Raw genomic sequence first — 21,416 nt, forward strand, 5'->3', positions numbered from 1 at the left:
TGACAAAAGCATGTAATCTGATCATAACGTTAGGTGTGATACAGATGTAACATATCCAGCAAGAGCCTTTGGGGATGATAGAGAAGCACACACACACACATCAGCTACCGCGAATCCCGACCTCAAGCACACTATAACTCACGGCGGTTCTCTGTTCCCACTCAGTGACTTTAATGATGTGTGCTTCAGCATCTGAAATGAGAACATATGTGCTAGAGTGCTCATTAAATTAAAGTTCTGTTCTCAACAACAGTAACGTTGTGTCACCGTGTGGCATCCTGGTTGATGACGGCAGAAGGACAGAGGCTATATTTAGCACTTCTCTGAGTGACAGCACAGCAAGGTTCTTTAGGTGTTAATATTTTATTCAGACTGTAACCATTAGCCTGGAGAGTGTTAATACACATAGGTCTTTGAACATTCATCTCCATTTGCTCCCTGTATTAATTTCCATATTAAAAGCTTTTCCTGCAGTTGCATTCCTTTGTAAATGTCCAACATCGAATATACGATTTTGAGAAATGTTCAGTAATATGGATATGAGAGGCGTTTTTTGGGTGAATGAAAGCAGAATGTGCTGATGTTATTGAGTATACTGTAGCTCTGTGAAGTAATCCAGCGCTTATACAGTGGTGGAGAGCTTTCAGCTGGCATAAGTGGTTGGTGATTATGGATGAAGGATACTGAGTGTGTGGCATTACAGTAATCTAAACAGTATTATCAGGTATTTTAATGATTTAGTGTGCTGTAATTCTGGAGTCTCTCTGTGTTCTTGTAATGTGTGTGTGTGTGTGTTGGGGTTTTTATACCCCTCACTGGCTCTGTATGTCTGCTGCTATGGAGCCACAAAGCCGCCAATCACACACCAGTGATGTTGGGAAATCCCCAATCAATAGAGAATAGGTACTGTAGTGAGTGACGCGTGAGAGGTACGTCTAAATTAGAATTAATATGATAATTCAAATTAGTGTTTCAGTACATTTTGGGGTGTATAGGGAAAATTTTATGCATAATGTCTCTTGATATTTATGGGTTTGCTCTGTAATTTGCTTCATCTATAAGTCAAATAAAAAAAAAATTATTGCAAGAAGTAAAATAAAAACTATGTAAGAGACATATTTTTCTTAAGTTTATGGATAAAACTAATTGTAATTTATACAAGCAAAGCAATAAATGTTTTAAAACAGCATTATTTATCCCATCTCACATCTTTTTTATTTAAAAATGACATATTGGATTTCCATGATCATTTTGACCAATAATGTAACTTAATCATTTAACCATTGTTTTGAATCTATTCATTAATATGGAAAATTTGGGCTGATTCATGAAAGTGAATAGAGCTTGATCATTCAGTGGTGTTTATGTGCCCCTCAATAAATAAAGAACCAATTATTTATTAGACAAACACAATGTGTACATATACAAGCATCCATAGTTATTACATGTGAAGCTAAAATGCATTGAAAATGGCTATATTGACTAGGGATGCACCGAAATGAAATTCTTGGCCGAAGCCGAAGCCGAATAATAATGAAATGCTTGGCCGAAGGCTGAATACCGAACGCGGTGTTTCGCATTTTTTCCATTTATTTTGCCAATCTGTCACCTTTTTTCTGAGTTTGCAGGTATGGACATGAGATGCAGCACTAAACAGTCTCTCACTGTTGGTGCTTGTGCATGGAGCAGACAAGTACCTGCAGAATAGTTGAAAATTTTATTGCAGTTTTCTGACAGTTGCTCATTTCAAAACGAAAAATGTCTTCAAGATAATGAAATGGTTGAAACCCAGTGTAGGCCTACTATTTTACTACACTGAAAATAGTTCAGAATTTTCACAAAATACATATAAAATATAGGTAGTAACACTTTACAATGTTTGTTAACATTATTGCATTAACTAACAATGAGCAATACATTTGTTATGGTATTTATTAATCTTCGTTAATGTAAGATAATAAAAAATATTTAGTTCATGTTAGTATAAGTGCATTAACAATTTTAACAAATAGGCCTACCACTTTTGATACTTTTTAATTCAGAAATTACAAATGTGATACTTAATTTTAATACTGTATTAGTAAATGTTAACATTAAGATTAATAAATGCTTTTAATAAGGGTTTTTCATTGTTAGTTAATGTTAAAAATAGAAACTACTTATAAAGTGTTACCATAATCCAAAATATAAATAAAATCTTAAATTAATTTCCCATACAAGGAGCCTACCTGCGTGCCATCTGCGCCAGGTCAGGAAAGCGGCCTTGATTTGTCTTCCAAAATTCGAGAGGGTTATTGCTCCTGGGGATGGGGACTTCTGAGAGATACCCATCTACAGTGTTGGGAAAGTTCACTTTCTACATGAACTAGTTCAAAGTTCAATTCACAAATTTTGAAATGAACTAGTTCAGTTCATAGTTCAAACTACAACATTTTGAACTAAGTTCACTAAGTTCCAAAAATGAACTAGTTCATAGTTCTTTTTTTCCATATGTTGCTGCAAGCTATTATTTTTCACAATTATTGCCACAGCCCATATAGAATCACAGACAGCAATTATTTTATCAGTTTTAACAATGAAGCTATGCTCAGATTTCATCTTCATATAATATCCAATTTTGAATCCTTATCCAACCAGGGTTTACATTAGGATTGAGGGGACAGCATTCCCCCATTGTTGCTTTAATGCTTTGTCTCCCATTCTCACCGACATTGTCATAAACATCATAAAAAATTCTTTGAAATGATCATACACCTTCTTGCTACATGCTGCTGTCGCCTTTTTTTTTTTTTTTTTTTGATGACGCGTCGCGCATGCGGCGGACGACTGTGCGCCACTGGTGGCTGGTGTTGCCAGATTGGGTGTTTTTTCGCTACATATTAAGACCCGTTTACGGTGTGTTTTAGCCGGGCTTTCGCCAGGAAGACTCTATAGAAATCTGGCACCCTACTGAACGAAGTTAACCTGAGAGAGCGTGCCGTTCACAGACACCAGAATGAACGAGTTGGCAGTAACGTTCATCAGGCAGTAATACAGCACGTTCAGTTCACGTTCGCCCAAAATATGAACGAGTTCATGAACTATCGTTCAATGAACGCGTTCAGGCACAACACTGCCCATCTAACTGTTGAGCAGTCGAGCTTGTCCTCTGTCTTGCAAATGGGTTATTCTCTTGGAGGATCTCATCGAACATGTCAGACAGCGAGACTGTGCGGGGCTCATCTGTAGTTAGAGCCAGTTTACTCTCTGAGCTGTTTTCATCTCCTGCGCTGTGCATCACCTGACAGTCTCCATCACCTAGCGGCTTTCCCAAATCCAGAACAATGTCTGCAAACGGCCGTTTTTGCATCTTTATCTGACACTTTTTAAAGTGTTTCCACACTGCTGACATGTTTGCTGCATAAAGCGCGCGCCTATCACTCTACGCGGGTTATTTGATTGCGTCATTAAAAACGTCATTGTTCGGCAAAATTTATTCGGCCTTTTTACTTATTCAGGTTGCCGAACATTCGGTGCATCCCTAATATTGACTATCCAAGGCCGTGCTAATATAATAAGTGTGGTCAAATAATAAATAAACCAATGGCAAATGGAATAGTGAATGATGTTCAGTTAATTTGGTCTACTACAACCCAAAACAACTGTAACATGTCAGAAAGCAGTATCCTCCAATTCAGCACTTTTACTACAACACAGTCAATCAGCAGTACAGAATTAAGTCATGCTGACTCACTAGTGCAGTTCACGTTAAAGAAAAGAACCTTGTACAATAACCTTTTTTTTCCTCTTTTGAGATCTGGCAGTCCATGAATGAATTCTTTTTTCACTTGAAAGCATAGCGAGGGCGTTTAACCTCAGCTGACCCATTGCATGTTGTTGTAAAGTTTTAACTCTTTCCAAAGGTTCTCTCATATGGAACTCTCTAACCAGTTAAACATGCACAAGAATATTACAACTCGAATCTGAATTTTTATTCTGTCAGTGAGCACTCAGAGAACCCTAGAAACTGCATAGCAACATGCTAAAAAAAATTGTGTGTTTTTGCAATCTGTCTGTTTTTGATCAGAAGGTAGAAAATAATACATAGAAATAGAATGCATGCATGAGTGTGTCTGTATGTCTACGTACAAATGTATTCATCCATCAACATGACAGTGAGTGGGAGAGAGGAAATCAATTAAACATGTTCTGTTCTCTGCACGCTTTTTTATATTTAATAAACCAAACCACTTGATTCGATGCTAAGCTTTGATTATTGGTAATACCTGCTGTTTGATCAGTGAACACATCAAATATGTAAAAACAACCATGCAAATATAAATGGTTTAATCACAACATATTACAAATTAACAGTTGATCAGATGACAGCCAGTGCACACTGGTGACGTGCGGGCTGTCCTGTGAGCTGCTCTGCAGGCGCCCATTTGAAGTCAAAAATCAGTTTAGTGTTGGGTCATTAAGAGCAGGCAGAGACAGGCACATCACTATTAGAAGTCCACACACAGACTACAGAGAGAGCACAGACACTGTAGTCTGCTGTAGTGGTCATAAGCAACACTCAGCAAGGTGACAATTCAGACCTTACAGAACACTTTCTACAAATACAGTACACTTCGAAGTCCCATGCATTTTCTTAAAAGTTTAGTTTGTCACTAGTACCCTATTTGTTCCCTTAATGTCACATCAACTCGTGTTCGAGTCTTGGTGACTTGATAGACTAACTAAAGAATTGAATTATATTGCAGTGGATTGTGAAATTTATTATTGTGAATTTTTTTATTCTCTTCTAAAATGACTTTTTACACTGATGTAAATCTGTAGGCTTCCCAGGCTATTGGGAAAGGCTTTTTAGGCACTGTTATGGAAAACTCTGCTTCCATTCTGGTAGATTACACCCACAGTCATTGGACTGTCATTACATTATCTTATTTATGCTTTTATATAAAGCAACTTACAGTGCATTCAAGCTATATATATATATATATATATATATATACCCTAGGGTTATGGGTTCGAATCCCGGGCCATGTGTTCACTGCTCTGTGTGTGTGCACTTTGGATGGGTTAAATGCAGAGCACAAATTCTGAGTATGGGTCACCATACTTGGCTGAATGTCACATCACTTATATATATAATTTTTTACAAGTATGGGTGTTCCCTGGGAATTGAACCCACAACCTTTTGTGCCGCTAACACAACACTCTACCACTGAGCCACAGAAACACAGTCAAATGCTGATTAAATAAAATCAAATTCTGTCCTACATTATTTTCTTATTCAGTATCCTGTTTCACTTTGAAATATGTCACATTACAGAAGTAAAATATGTTGTGAGAGCAGTTCACATTAACTTGACAAGAAGCTGAAAAAGGAAAACTGTGGTATTCTTCTCTGTAAAGTAAGTGGCATCAGCAGTACGACTCGTTTGAGACATCTTGAGCTTCAATGATAATTCAATTATTCAGATGGGTGGTTGAGGCAGAGGGAAGAATGAGGTACAGGTGGAGAGACCTGGTGACCAGGCATCCGTACTGCACTGAGCAGGAAGAACAGCCTCTGACTGGAATAGATTCTGTCAGCTTTCCCATTTACTTCTTTTCCATAAATGGGATTGGAGTTAGAAGAGGGAGAGCGGGTAAAGTAATGAGACAGATCGAGAGGGGGAATGGGGGGAGGTATACTGTACAGAAGCTGAAAAAGAAAGAATCTTAGAGAAAAATGATTAGAAACAGATGATGAGAAAGGGGAAAATAAATGTTTGTTTAAAAGGTTAGTTTTTGAAAAAGATATTGAAAGACAGAGGGAGCATTGGGTGGATCGATAGAGAGAAAAGCAATAAGGGAAAAATAGGATGGAAAAGAAAATATCAGATGGAGGGAGAGAGCTGAGCCATGGCAGAAGGCAGAGCACTTAGACATATATGAAGACCAAGCAGAAACGCTATCTGTTTCTAGCGCACACACAACATCTCCTCGTGCTTTTCCATCTGGGAGGGGGGAAGCCTTTTGGGAGAAGGGAGGGAGGGGCAATGCGGGATTTCCCCTGTCAGAGGAAAAGATATTAGATACGAATCAGTGAACTGGCAACAGCATGACTGCAGCTCCTGATATAATTACACTTGGAGATAGAATCAGCTCGAACACCAAGCACTACAACACCTCAATATCTGCTCTCTTTTACTCCGCTGTTAGGAGGGTAGATTATTTATGTGGTTAGGGACAGTACAGAGGAACAGCCAGAGCCCAGGTCAAGTCACTCGCCAAAATTCATACTTGTCACTGTCTAAAATAAAAATTGGCTTTGAAAAATGAGAATTTGATACTTCAGTTAATGGATTGTTATTATGAGCTACAACATAAATACATAATTTAAACTAAATTTAAATGAAATAAATAATTCACTAAAATGAATTTATTAGCAAAACACTGAAATCAAAGTTTTCATCCAGTTTCACTGAAAACTGAAAATAACATTTTGGTAATTAAATTACATGCAGAAACGAGTGGAATCGCGGAATCCAGTCATAAAATCAGAACTTAAAGTATTAGGCAGAATGTCACAGAATTTGTCAAATTTTGGATTGACTTTCAAACATTGACTTTCAAAATACCATTTAAATATGAATTATGCATCATACAGAGAGTGTGAATGAATGGTGCAGATGACACTCGCAGTGTTTTCAGCCTCTGCCACCTCAATATACGAGTAGATGAACACATGAAAATAATCTCTTGAACTGCTCTGAGAGTCACTTCATGAACATTTTACTGTTTCTTTTGAGTAAAACTATTGTCATATATATACAAACAGAAATCTAAAGGTCTTCACAATAACTTGTCAAAATAAAAGTTTGGTTTATGTTGATGAAACCATGACAGAAAAATTACTTAATGTAATGATAGTACTTCTACTAAAAAATACAATTATTATCAAAACATTCTTTTTTAAAGGAATATTTAGCAGAAAAAATGTAAACACAGAATACAGTATTTGGGGGATTTATGATAAAACAGAATTTGGTATAAAAAAAAAGAATAATTTCATAGGGCCTTTATTTATTTTTTGTTAAACTTTTAATAAATTGCTGCTTAATATTGTAAGTTTCTGATCTCAATTAATTTAATGTGCTTTTTGATTAATACAATTTTACTCAACCATCAAAGCAGTCTAGAAAAATGTAAATGGAAAAAAACAGCATCCAGAAAAATGAAAAGAGAAATAAAGGAATAAACTGATTTAATTGGTCCCTAGCAGCGTTCTTCAGCTAATAATCCACCTCTCAAACTGTTTCAGTCAATTATTTTGACCTTCTAAATCTGACAAATTATCACTTATTTAATTTAACCATTTTGGTCGAATATTTTCAGTTTCCAAAATTTTCGGTGTACCACTAAATGAAAGTGTTTTTTCCCATGTGGTGACAGATGGAATATTAATTCTATTAAGCCACCGAAGCAACAATAAATAAACAGGTGGATACTGTAAAGCTTAAATGAGAGATTAATGTATCTCACCCCTTTAGAGTGCACATTATCTGACTTTTCTGTTTCACTCCTCATTCTCAGTAAGCTGCAAGTATATGTGTGGTAATTCGATAAAACTGCCTCCTTCCTCTGTTCTCCACAAGACATCAGCGGGTTCCCAGAAATATCTGCTGTTTCTATGTATATAGCTGTTCTCCAGCATTTTTCAATGATGCCACTGCTTGCTGCAATTTTCATCAGTGTTGGTGATAAAATGGCATGGACAATTAGGAAAATGTGTTTGCCGTTTCATCACAGTGCACCTCTCATCTAACAAACTCCATCTGGAAGCCGTGTTACAGTATGTGGTGATGCCTCTTCTCCTTCTCTGTGTGCATGGAGGTACAAGAACATTTGCCCTGTGCATGATATTGTGGTACTTTCTTGTCTAAGCCAGTGATGTTAATAGTTTTTATCTCTATTTAGAGAAAGAGTACTGTATCATGTTGTTATCATTACACCTACGTCACAAATGTTTGGACCTAGTATACCACAATTGCAGGCAAAATAGAGGCTTTGTCTCTGAAATCGAACTGCACCTTGGTTATTTAATCAGCACTGTTATGCACTTGTGGTAATGCATTGTGCCTCTTTGTTGATGCTGAATGGCCTGAGTCTCAAAGGTTCTGACAAAACATAGGAAATAACAGATTTATCTTAAAAAGCAGAGGAGGAAGATTGTGTTGAATGTGAGCATTAATAGATTAATGTGATTTATTACTCTTTAAGTCAGTTGTGTAAGTTAATTGTTCCATCACCAACCCTTAAAGAGGAGGTCACCAATAAGTGAACCACCTTACAGATGCAAGCCTAAGATCAGTTTTACTCAGAACACAAATCATTTTTCATACATTAGCATAATTATAAACAGTGTTTTTCTTTCTCCACATGGATAAGGTAAGATATATTATTAACACATTAAATTAGACACCAGTCTGATGCTTTTTTTGGTTTGTGTGTGTTTGTTTGTTTAAAGTTTCTTTGAAGCAATAATTAAATGTGCTATTCAGATACACTTACATTCAGTTTGGGCTTTGCAAGTATTTTTATTTTTATATTTTTATTTTATTATTATTATTATCAGCATGCACTGATTGTCATTATTTTTTTCAGCAAATATACATTAATTTGATTAAAAAAAATGATAGTAAAGATATTTTACACGATTTCTATTTCAAATAAACACTCAAAATTGTTGATCAGAGTGTCCTGAAAAAAAAGTTTCCACAAAAACATTAAAAGTAAAAAGGATTTAAATAAAAAAACATTTTCTGAAAGATCAAGGTGACACTGAAGCTTGGAATAATGACTGCTGAAAATTCAGCTTTGTGTGATAGGAATAAATTACATTTTAAATATATTAAAATAGAAAATTTTAAACTGTAGTAATATTTTGCAATAATATTGTTTTTACATGCTTTTTGATCAATTAAACCCAGTCTTAGTGTCCATAATCTTTTTTATACTGTAAACTGAATTAAACTGATTTGTTTTTAATTCTATATAATCTGTAGTATTGACTGTTTTGTCTTTGTAGGGTTTGAAAGGTATTTTGACAGCCAACTTGAACATTTAAAATGAAATTTGTCAAAGCTCCCAGTTCATAGCCATATACCATACTGACTATTTTACAACCTTTATTTGTTCAAACCTTTGCTGTGAATGTCATTTAGAGAGGCATCTAGAAGCATTATGTTTTTGTCTTTTATGGATTCGGTGGTTAGCATGTGCCAATTAGAGTCATCCCCGTTTCCTGCCCTCATCCTCTCAACATTTCACTCTTTTGTTTTTGTTTATTATGATAATTATGATTAATTATTCCTGATAACATTGGATGCAATCCAGTCATTATTGAGAGCCGCTCTACATAATGCTTTTGTGCTCCATTCAGTCGTAGTTAATTATTATGACCTTCAGCTGTATATGAGGTACAAAATATAGCAGAAATATATTTTAACTGAGATACAGGATTTCTGTGAGGGAGCTTTTGTTCTGACTGGAAGCATGGATGAGATGAGATGAGATGAGATGTTTATCTCAGGCGAAGTATTGATCCCAGATCTGTCCCTGCGTGTCTACTCATGGGATCTCCCACGTAATCAAACTTTCTCATCAGACTGACCGCAGCCCCTCAGAGTGCAAATCCTTTTAACGTCCACACTTCACAACCACTTTCTGTTTTCGGGATGTTTACGGGATGCAGCTCAGAGCTGAGTCGACAGCCTGTCCCAGAGGAGGTGTGATGTCGCGGCTGGTCTGTGACATCAGGAGTGTTCCTGTCAGTGTGTGTGGGAGCTTAGTGTCTGTGTGAGTCACCCAGAGCAGAAGGACGACTCCAGCCTGTACGTTGAACATTGGAGCACTCCTGTTGGCCCCAGGCCGGCTGGGAAACAGAGCATCCTGTGATGAGAGTGAGAGTTCAGGACTTTCATGGATACATGATGAAGGGACAATCTCAGCATTGCTGCTACAATAGCTGTACTGTATATCTATGTTTGTTACAAATTCCCTTTAAGGCAGTCAGGGCACCTTGTGGTTGTCTTGGTAACACACCTGAGCAGCTTTTTACTAAGCCCATAATGTACACATGTACAATATTGTTTAAAAGTTTGGGGTCAATAGGGTACAGTGTATAATATATATATATATATATATATATATATATATATATATATATATATATATATATATATATATATATATATATATATATATATATAATTTTATTATATATATATTGTTTACAATTAATAAATACTTTTATTCAGCAGGATTCATACCTTTAATATTATTATTATTATACATATACATATATATATATATATATATATATATATATATATATATATATATATATATATATATATATATATATATATATATACATATATATATACACACACACATTTCTTTATTGAAACATTCTGTTCATCATTTTACCTTTATATTCATCAAATATTAAGTTTGATCAAACCTCAAAGAATCTTGAAAAAACGTGTTAATTAAATGTTAATTAAATGTTTTTTATGCACCAAATCCACATCCACATTCTGAAGGATCATGTCACAGTTAAGCAATGAAAAATTCTGGAAATTCAGCTTTTGCATCACAGCAATAAATAAAAAAAAATGTTTGTATATTAAATGTATATGTATATTTAAATTGCAATAATATTTCACAATTTCGTCCTTGGTGAGCATGAATTTATAAAAAAAAAAAAAAAAAAAAAAAAAACTTTTTTCTTTTTACTTTAAAAGGATCTATAGAAGGCTAAAATCTCCAAAATGACTATGAAATCTTTTACATTTTTTGAGAATATTTTTCAAATGAATCATTTTATCATGAAGTTCGCAAATCATGCTTAAGAACAATCACAGCCAAAGATATTTAATGTTTAATAGAGTTATGTTGCTCTAGATTTCAGACCAATGAGCTTTCACTGGACTCAGATTTAGATTGAAGAGATTTTAGTAGGGCTGCAACTAATGATTATTTTGATAATCGATTAGTTGGCTGATTATTTTTTGATAAATCGTATTAATCGTAAAACCACACATTTCTTTATTTAAGATGTATTAACAAGAATACACTATTCCACATTCTGCCCAATGTCCTTTAAACAGATGTGCCAACTGAATGCTATGAAAACATATAGTGCTTAAAAATGTATTAGACCACCTGTCATAATAGAGAAAACAAATCTTTTTCTAAATATTAAAATCTAAAAATGTTATTGTCACTTATTGGGCAAATAATAAACCAAAACAACGAGATAGTATTTATTCACATAATAACAAAAATGCCCTCCTTTGCCTTTGATAACAGTTTGCATATGACCGTTAACTGAAAGTTTTTTTTTTGTGCTGAGGTAGCACACACACATCTGTCAAAGCGACTGACAGGGCAAGCCATTACGCTAATGCATCAGCTTGAAGCTTAAAATAAAGATTTCTCATGTTTATGCAGCCTGGATCACATACTTTTCCTGCAGGAGCTCATTCTGTTTCCTCCACTATTTTTAGATGCATTTTTGTCCATAGAAATGCATTATTCAGTGCTGTAATTTGATGTGACCCGCTGAAGTTGGACATGCACTGTGGGCAGACCCAACTAATCGATAATGAGAATCGTTGTCAATGATTTTTATTATTGATAATAGTCGATTTTATTGTTTAGTTGTTGCAGCCCTAGATTTTAGCATCTCTGGTTAGCTTATGCTTGATTGTCACAGATATTAAAGATGTAGCCACAATATTCATGTGCAAACACACTTATATAATTCATGGAGGTAGCGAGAACAAAAAACACAAATGGCTGTTATTTAATCGGTTGTCTCCTGTATAAATTCCAAACCTGCTGTAGATTTTCTTTTTAAGTGCATCAAGCTCACAGAGCTGAAACACTGAACACTTTCCCCTAGTGATGTTTGTGGAGCGACACAAAGATTATTTACACTTTCTTTCTTCCCTTGGCTCTGATGAAAAACATCATTTGATTTACAGCGCTCTCTGTAGTATTTCCACATCATTTGCCACACTCAAACAGTAAAGATTACAACCATAAGACCCTTAGGTTCTGTAATCCATTTTAACAGAGCCGTTCAGTTACTGCAACAGCAGCCCAAAGGCTCGGCGTGGATATTCATCTAACCTCTTCTAATGACTTTCTGTTTGAGATGGATATGGCACAAGCACATGGGTTTGAAAAATCAAGCATTATAAATCCATATGGGTATAATATTATCAATATGACTTCACTTCTTCATAGGAATGTAAGAAATACGTTGTTTCATCCAGTTACGTTCTGTGTGGTTCACCATGCCTGGACTAGCTGGTATTTAAACAGGAAGTGTGGATCTATGAGCAGCGAGTGTGTCGTTGTGGCTTTGCATAGGCATTGATTTATTTCGAATGCTTTATTGGGCAGGCGAATGGGTTAGACACCTCTTGAAAAGCAATTAGTTAGCCAGATAACATGCAGAGTAACGTAATTTGCTGTTGCTCTATGCACTGTCTCTGATCTTTTCACCCTCTTACACCGTTTGCAATATCCTAACGAAGCACATAGTCAATACAGGATCAAGCCTAGTGGGAGGTGAACGTTTATAATGACTCAGTGAAGTGCACACGGTGTACTCGCACACATTCAATACGGCCGGATCCATAGACTGAGCTGAAGAGCCATCCATCCCCAAACACCATTACCATGTTTATGCAACACTACAACATATATTGCTTTTGGAAGTGCTAATGAAAGGATGCATACAGCAGTAAAGTTAGGATTATTAAGGGGGAAAAAGGCAGATAAAAGGGGAAGTAGTGATGAAGAAGGATGGCAGAGGGACAAAAAGTGTTTTTTATTTAACAGTTGTTTTTTATTAAGGCGAGACACTGCAGCCAAAATCTGTTTTTTATGCACCTGGCAATTTAGAGGATTTGGGCTTTTTATGAAGTAACATTTTTTTTCTAGAAATGTGCAGATTAGTGCATATTTAATAAGATGACACATTATTTGCATATTTAAACATAACCTTTCAGAAAACATGTCATACAAACAAATGCTTTTAATTCTTAATGCAATCAGTCAAATTTGTAAGTATGGTGATATCTATTATTATTATTATTATTATTTTACAGTATTGTTTTAATACCATTGAGTATTGTTTTAATCCATATGAATTAATATTTGTAAATATGTTTTCCAGTTATATTTTAATGTAAAGTTTTATTAATGTTTTGTGTTTTTGTAATTTTTTTATTTGCCTATATAGTTTTTATTGATTTTATCTCAATTTTAGTTTTTTCTTCTTCTTGTTTTATCTCAATTTTTATTTATTTTAGTACATTAAGTTAAACTACAGTAGATAAAAAAGTGAAAGCTATCTTTCATTTCTACCTGAAGTAAAATATTTGTATATTTTTATTTCAGTTCATATTTATTTATTTATTTATTTAGTTGTTTTTGGTTTTAGTTTTAGTTAATTATACTAACCATGGATTTCAAATTTGAATTGAAACCAATCAAACCATTGATTTTTCTCCTTCCCCCTCACCTGCCATTGGTTGGACAGATAGATAGTCCCACCCCAAAACTCTTGTTATATGTTGTATACTTTTGCAGGGATATCAGTTTATAAAATGGCTTATAGTTGTATTTGCATAATAACCTGAGAAATACAATTATTTTACAGTTACTCTTTAGACACTGCTTTTGTGTATATTTGTATCATTTTTTTACTTCTTACTATCCACTGTGTCATGTAAAGGATTTTGAAATTTCAAACCTCATCTTGCATCTTTTTTCTCCTCCCTCCTTTGCCCTTCAGGAACACTTCACACCAGAGTGCAAGTTTAAGGAGTCAGTGTTCGAGAACTACTACGTGACATACTCCTCCATGATCTATAGACAGCAGCAGTCGGGCAGGGGCTGGTACCTAGGCCTGAACAAGGAAGGAGAGATCATGAAGGGCAACCATGTGAAAAAGAACAAGCCCGCTGCACACTTCCTTCCCAAGCCTTTGAAAGGTAAGTCACTACTTCAACACACTATGTAGTCCCTCTTATTGCTATTGACGCAGTTAAGTTGCAGTATGAAATTATTTTTGAAAGTCAGTATCCAGCTCTAAAACACTGAATTGACTAAAAATGAGTGCATTTCTATAAAAAGCTTCTCATAATCATGATATTTGTTAGTTTGTGGGAACCCTGTTGATCCATCTAATGGACAGGAAATAAAATACAAAGCATCTTTTTATTGTATATATTGTAATTTTTTCATTGTAAAAATGGAAATCCATTATATGTGCCCCAATGAATGCTCTAAAGTAGGGCTGCAAAATATTGAAAAAAAAAACTCACATTGCAATATTTTGTTTTTCTGCAATATACAGGTGCTGGTCATATAATATCATCAAAAAGTTGATTTGACTAATTACACTAATTACATTCAAAAAGTGAAACTTGTATATTATATTCATTCATTACACACAGACCGATATATTACAAATGTTTATCTATTTTAATTTTGATGATTATAACTGACAATTAAGGAAAATCCCAAAATGTGAATATTACTTAAGACAAATACAAAGAAAGGATTTTTTGAAATATTGGCCAACTGAAAAGAACATGAAAATGAACATGAAAAGTATGAGCATGTACAGCACTCAATACTTTTGCTTGAATTACTGCAGCAATGCGGCGTGTCATTGAGTCGATCAGTCTGTGGCACTGCTCAGGTGTTATGAGAGCCTAGGTTGCTCTGATAGTGGCCTTCAGCTCTTCTGCATTCTTGGGTCTGGCATATCACATCTTCCTCTTCACAATACCCCATTGATTTTCTATGGGGTTAAGGTCAGGCGAGTTTGCTGGCCAATTAAGAACAGGGATACCATGGTCCTTAAACCAGGTACTGGTAGCTTTGGCACTGTGTGCAGGTGCCAAGTCATGTTGGAAAAATGAAATCTGCATCTCCATAAAGTTGGTCAGTAGCAGGAAGCATGAAGTGCTCTAAAACTTCCTGGTATACGGCTGCATTGACCTTGGACCTCAGAAAACACAGTGGACCAACACCAGCAGATGACATGGCACCGCAAACCATCACTGACTGTGGAAACTTTACACTGGACCTCAAGCAACGTGGATTGTGTGCCTCTCCTCTCTTCCTCCAGACTCTGGGTCCCTGATTTCCAAAGGAAATGCTAAATTTACTTTCATCAGAGAACATAACTTTGGACCACTCAGCAGCAGTCCAGTCCTTTTTGTCTTTAAACGTTTCTGACGCTGTCTGTTGTAAAAGTGGCTTGACACAAAGAATGCAACAGCTGAAACCCATGTCTTGCATACGTCTGTGCGTAGTGATTCTTGAAGCACTGACCCCAGCTGCAGTCCACTCTTTGTGAATCTCCCCTACATTTTTTAATGGGTTTTGTTTCACAATCCTCTCCAGGGTGCGGTTATCCCTATTGCTTGTACACTTTTTTTTCTACCACATCTTTTCCTTCCCTTCGCCTCTCTATTAATGTGCTTGGACACAGAGCTCTGTGAACAGCCAGCCTCTTTTGCAATGACTTTTGTGTCTTGCCGTCCTTGTTTAAGGTGTCAGTTGTCATCTTTTGGACAACTGTCAAGTCAGCAGTCTTCCCCATTTTTGTGTAGCCTACAGAACTAGACTGAGAGACCATTTAAAGGCTGATTAGAGTGTGGCACCAGGTGTCTTCAATATTGAACCTTTTCAGAGTTGTCATTTATAATCATCAAAATTAAGAGAAATAAACATTTGAAATATATCAGTCTGTGTGTAATGAATGAATATCATATACAAGTTTCAACTTTTTGAATGGAATTAGTGAAATAAATCAACTTTTTGATGATATTCTAATTATATGACCGGCACTTGAATATTGCGATATGAAAGAAAATAAATAAATAATTCTGTATAAATTAAATATAATAAATCTGTGTTAAAGCTACAAAAGTGATTTTTCTGTGTTTTGTCTGATTAACATGCATGACACAGAAAGCAACATGAACATTGAACTGCTGTGAATCAATATACTGTTACACATCCATTTTCTTTCTCAATTGTTTACCTTCACCTAAGTCATAAGCTACTGTTTACAAGGATACTTGCAGAGGCATGCATATTGACATAATTCTGAGTGTATGTGTCATTTCAGGCACAAATAGACACGGAACTGAATGGAATTCAGTGTTCATGTGCATCTGTGTGGCTCTCACATTGTCTACACCGGACGCGACGCTATGCAACAAAATACTATAGAACCCATTATAATCAGTGATGCTGTCTACACTGGATGTGGCGTAACATGAAAAATCCCTGATAGTAAAGCGACGGGGCAGCAATTTTGACAGCTGTCGCGTCCGTTGTAGACAAGGCGTCTGTGTGTAAACAAAGAAAACAATCAGTAGGCTATAAATATAACTATCGGTATACTAAACATTGCACATCCTGTGATGTGACAATCGCAGATGCGCACATGGCGATATCGATGCTGAAACAATATATCGTGCAGCCCAACTCTAAACTACAGGCTCCAGACCTGTGAGCACACAATCTGCCCTTCCGTTGTCCCTCCACCACTGTTCTCTCCACGCGTCTGAGGGGAACGCTGGTCTCAGGCTCTTTGCTGAGGTGATGAGGTGTGGATAGTGGAGTCTGTTAGGAGCGATGCAGACGCCAACACAATTGGACAGTTTAAAGCGTAGTCTGTGGCAGAAGGCTCTGGAATGATAAAGCAGCTTTTGACAGCAAACAGTGTTGTACTCTTCCATCCAGGCCAAGGCAGCCATCTCAGAGCAGAACACAACAAAGCTTTGTGCAATTGTCAAAGTTTCTTGTGGCTTTGTCGGCTGCATTCTTTCTTGTCCGTGAACACAGAGAGAGTGCGCTCTAAGCACAAATCCAAACTCTGGAAGTTTTTTTGTTGTTTTGGAAAAAGGATGAATGAAAGCTTACATTTTAAAACATTGAGACTCTTCGCATAAATATTACATTTATTCCTGAACGTGCCAATTTCAAGGTAAACATTTCATTTTATTGCTTTTAGATTGACTTTTAATGCCTTGCTCGTCATTTAGTAAAGACACATAATTAGGATTTTTTTTTTAACGATGAGACGTTTCTCCAAACTATCTGCTGCTTTGTTTTTTTGTTAAGCAGTTACTTATCAAATGAGTCATGCTGCACAAATGAGTTTTTGAACATAATGTCTGATAATGTCATGCAATTCAGCTACTAAGAGAAATCAGTAATGCTTTTCATTGCTTAAAGAATTAAAACAAGGTCTTTTATTTGATTATAATTAAAAATGGAGGCTTAGCAGCTGAGAAACCTGCCTTAGCCCTTGAAAATTCATTTTATTTTTCTCTATTGTGGTGAGAGGATAATGGTGAGTGTTGGTAATGTAAGAGACAGCAGGAATAATGCATTAGTTTGGAAGGACACTCTGGTGCTACCGGCTCCACACTGAATTCACTGTGTAGATGCTTTACTAGAGCTGATTTCAGAGCCCAGTGCACAGCCATTGAGTGAGATTTATGCCTTAACAAGGTGAAATACACCTATTCAAGATACATTCTCCGAATAAAAGTCCCCAGCAAGTGTTTTGTTTTAATGATGTTTACACGTTTACTGGGAAGCCAGACATTTGTTTTTCCTTTTACAGTAGCTAAGTAGTAAGACTAAGATAGTCACACATTCAATAATTTAGATGCTTCACCTAAATTTGGTCAGGTGTTTTAAAACGTGTGTAAATACATGAAAATGTTGTATGTTTGTTTTTTACATTATGAAAGTCTTTACTTTTGATTTATTTAATGCATCCTTGCTGAAAAAAAAGTATTATTATAAAAATTTCACTGTTCCTGTTCCTAATATATTCATATTTCAAGCTAAATAAAATTTATGTACATGAATGTAGATGAAAATTAACTAACAGTGATCAATAAGTATATAAAGAATTAGGATTAACCTAGAATAATAAGGCTGTGAAAAGATAATTGTCAGCCTTGTGCATGAACTAGTGTTATTGCAAAGTGTTACCATAATCTTTCATGTAGAAAAAAGACGCTTGTGTCAGTTATGAGTTTATTTGTTGTCGAGGAGAGTAATGTAATTTGAAGAAAGAGAGAATTAGAATTTTGCTCATTGCTTTATAAAGATTCTCCAGCAGTGTTCTTCCAGAGGACCAATTAAGGAACTGTCTCCTCACTGTGAACATGGCTTCTGCTGCCAGCTCACAAACTACTGTAGTCTCTGTCCATAGTCCACACATATAAAGCCTATACAATAATTACTATTGCCGAAGAGCAAGGCATCATACGGCTGATGTATCTGCATCCATAATCCCTGAGTTTGGGGCCTCATTCATGTTCAATTACAGCACACTGGTCCAGAAGATTTGATGAGCAGGTATGTGACAGCCCAGAGAAAGCTCTACAGAGTGCGCTAATAATGACCTGGCCACCAGTCTCTGAGACTGCTGCATCCCTCCAGCGAGAAGCTCGACACTCACTTGCACAACCAATACGTCAAATATCGATTTGTAGAGCTTTCCACTTAAGTGCTGTATCGATTGCATGTTGCAGGCAGAAGAAGCTTTGTGTGAGGTTAAAGGAAGTCTTTGTGATACTCCCTGCACTGCACATACATCGTAAAGACGATCAGATAGATGAATTTTAGCTCATTGGCAACCGAGTGGATTTCTGGAGTGGTGATTTGAAAGTGCTGTCCGAAGTGTCAGATAGCAGGAGTTGTGTTCTCTACACTGCAGAACAAATGAATATTGAAAAGTTAAGACACAGAGTGAGAGGTGCCTCTTTCATAATCACTTTTCACTGTCTGTTCTGCTCTATCGCAATGGTTTTGCCTTCTTTGTGTTACTCAGTGGCTTTGTCTAACAATTTAACAATTTGGACTTTATTTACGGTATAGAGTAATATTTTGCAACATCAATTAACAAAACTTACTCAAAATAAGTTATTTACAGTATGTACAGTACACTACTGTTCTAAAGTGTTTTTTTATGTTTTATGTTAATAGGTATAGAGCCCTGATTTCAGCTGCTGTCTTTTAGTTTTTTTGATAAATAGACAATTATGAACCACTAGTTATTGATCACATTAAAGGTTGACATTTTCTGTGCATATTTAATGAGAAAATGGCTAAATTGCAAATGGGTAAATACACAAACAGTACAAAAACATTTTTTTTTTTTTTTTCGTGAACATTCTGTTTACTAAAACTGATGGAAAATGTTCAGCCTGTTCACATTTAATCAGTGGCTTTCATGAAGTAAACAAGCACATTTGCATTCCATTAGCATTTCCTAACATAAAATGTGGGATGCTTTTACTAACCACACACTCTTTCTTTGTTTCCTGTCTTTCAGTGGCCATGTACAGGGAACCCTCTCTGCACGACCTGACCGAGTTCTCACGTTCTGGTAGCGGCACACCCACTAAGAGCCGGAGTGCCTCCGCTGTGCTGAATGGGGGCAAAGCTGTGAGTCAGAACGAGTCAACGTAGCCCGGCCTGGCCTGTTAACTTCCGCCTTCACCAAAACCTCTGAATGCTTGTGACTTCACACAGACTTCTCTCCAAAAGGCTCTCAGCGGTTCAGGACAACATGAAACATAACATAACCACTCGCAAACTATAGTAACATTTGATTGGACTTTTTTAGAATTAGCTAGTTTTTTTTCTTCTGTTTAGCTTGATCACCACTATAATAGCCTTCTCCATGTGAAACATTGAAATTGTAGCTTTTCTTACAATGGGACGTTGCGTTGCAGTTGACCGTCAGCCATCAAGGTTCGTTTCCTAGCATCGCAGGTCCTGATCAAGGAATGCATTTGTTAAGAGTTCAGGGCAGTCAGTGAGGGTTTTAGCTGCACGGGTGCAGTGGAAGGAAGGCACCCCTGTCCCCCATGCTTCCTGAGTATGAAGCGATAGAGAAGCACCCATCCCAGTGCTGCGTTCTTGTGCACTCGCTCAGAGAGCTTAGCTCTCTAGCATGGGAATATAAAGCCTGTGTTTTGCTCACATGAAAAGCCAAGCTGAGCTTCTCCGAAGCAAGAGGCCACGGCTTGCTAATTGTATGAATTGGCTGTGAGCTTTTCTTACTTCCTCTTCCTCTTGTTCTTCCCCAAATCAGTGTTTTTCAAGGTTTAACCGCGACTGGAGATCCAGCGCACCAAAGACAGAACTGTGAGAGTTTTTCCCTCGGCCGTCAGACCACACTGGTAAAATGTTACGCATGACAGGAAGCTTTTTTTGATTAGTGAGAGGTTTCAGTATTCGAAGAGATGGATGTGTGGTTCACGAGGGCTGTTTGATGTCACTCCTTTCGTCTGTTTTGCATCCCCTTGTCTGTTTTCTGAATTCCTTTAGTCTGTGTGCTTGTGTTTTTGCCTTTCCCGCACATGTCGACTCTCCTTTGGTCAATGCTGGTCACCGCTGCCGGTGATTTCTGAGACATGGCGGGACCCCCACTCGGACTGCGTTTTGTGTGTAATTTATGGTGGTGACAATTTTCTATTTAAATGAGCAAACAAAAAATTATACTGTGGAATTTAAGTTGGTTTCATTTTTTAGGGTCTGTCTAATTTGTAAAAGTGAAAAAAAAATGGGGGAAAAAAAATAAAAAATCTTGTACAGGGCATGTACAAATCAGGTTGTGTACAATAAGGACCCTTTTTGTGGCCTGCAGTACAGTATATATATCCTTTCCCTCGGGCAACATAACGTCATACATGCTACAAGGGAGTTCTATCTTCTGTTTCTTTCTGGGGTTTCATTCTTCTTTTAGATGAACATACAGTATCTGTTGCATGGGAGACTGCAGGGAGGTGAGGAATAGAGCTGCATGATGTAGGCTATGTGTATTAACTCCTCTCTGCATCATATGTTCGAAACTACCAGGATAAAACTGACAAACAACATGTATGTACTGACTGGCACTCTGCCACGTACCTTCAAGTTGTTTCTTATTTGTTGTGTACATACAATGCACTGAATAAAATGTTTATATTAAGATATACTTTTAAAATGTGTCTTTGTGCTTTATTTGTTGACTTCGATCACTGTAATTGTATTATCACTCTACAGGCTGTTCACCGGGCAACTGCTCTCGTCTTTCTCTTTGCCAATTCGGTTTGTTCTAATGGCCTCTTACATCTTATTTTAATCAACTTACTTTTGGAATTGGGATATTAAATAGTCATATTATTGTGCCAACAAAATCAAATACTCAATCAAAAAGAGCGATCAGATTGATACCATGTGGGAATCAAAAAACTTAGACTTTATTGCTGTTGTTGGAGCACTTTTGTGTTGTTTCCAGCATGAACAAAAGTAAAACAGCATTTAAC

At 36.4% G+C, this 21,416-nt stretch overlaps 1 protein-coding gene across 6 annotated transcripts in view; it reads left to right on the forward strand.

Annotated features, from left to right (window-relative positions):
- Positions 1 to 21,094, forward strand: part of fgf13a (fibroblast growth factor 13a) — a 102,892-nt gene extending 81,798 nt beyond the window's left edge. For 5 of the 6 annotated variants that reach the window (XM_026280578.1, XM_026280577.1, XM_026280581.1 and 2 more), the window contains 2 exons: positions 13,850 to 14,048; positions 19,436 to 21,081. In XM_026280578.1, the coding sequence (XP_026136363.1) occupies positions 13,850 to 14,048; positions 19,436 to 19,572 (336 nt within the window). In that variant the 3' untranslated portion in view covers positions 19,573 to 21,081. Of the gene's footprint in view, positions 1 to 13,849; positions 14,049 to 19,435 lie in introns of all 6 variants that reach the window. The other variant, XM_026280580.1, reaches the window with a different exon arrangement.
- The last annotated feature ends 322 nt before the right edge of the window (positions 21,095 to 21,416 follow it).

The sequence above is a fragment of the Carassius auratus genome, chromosome 14 (assembly GCF_003368295.1).
Source record: "Carassius auratus strain Wakin chromosome 14, ASM336829v1, whole genome shotgun sequence".
In the NCBI taxonomy this organism is placed as follows: Eukaryota; Metazoa; Chordata; class Actinopteri; order Cypriniformes; family Cyprinidae; genus Carassius; species Carassius auratus.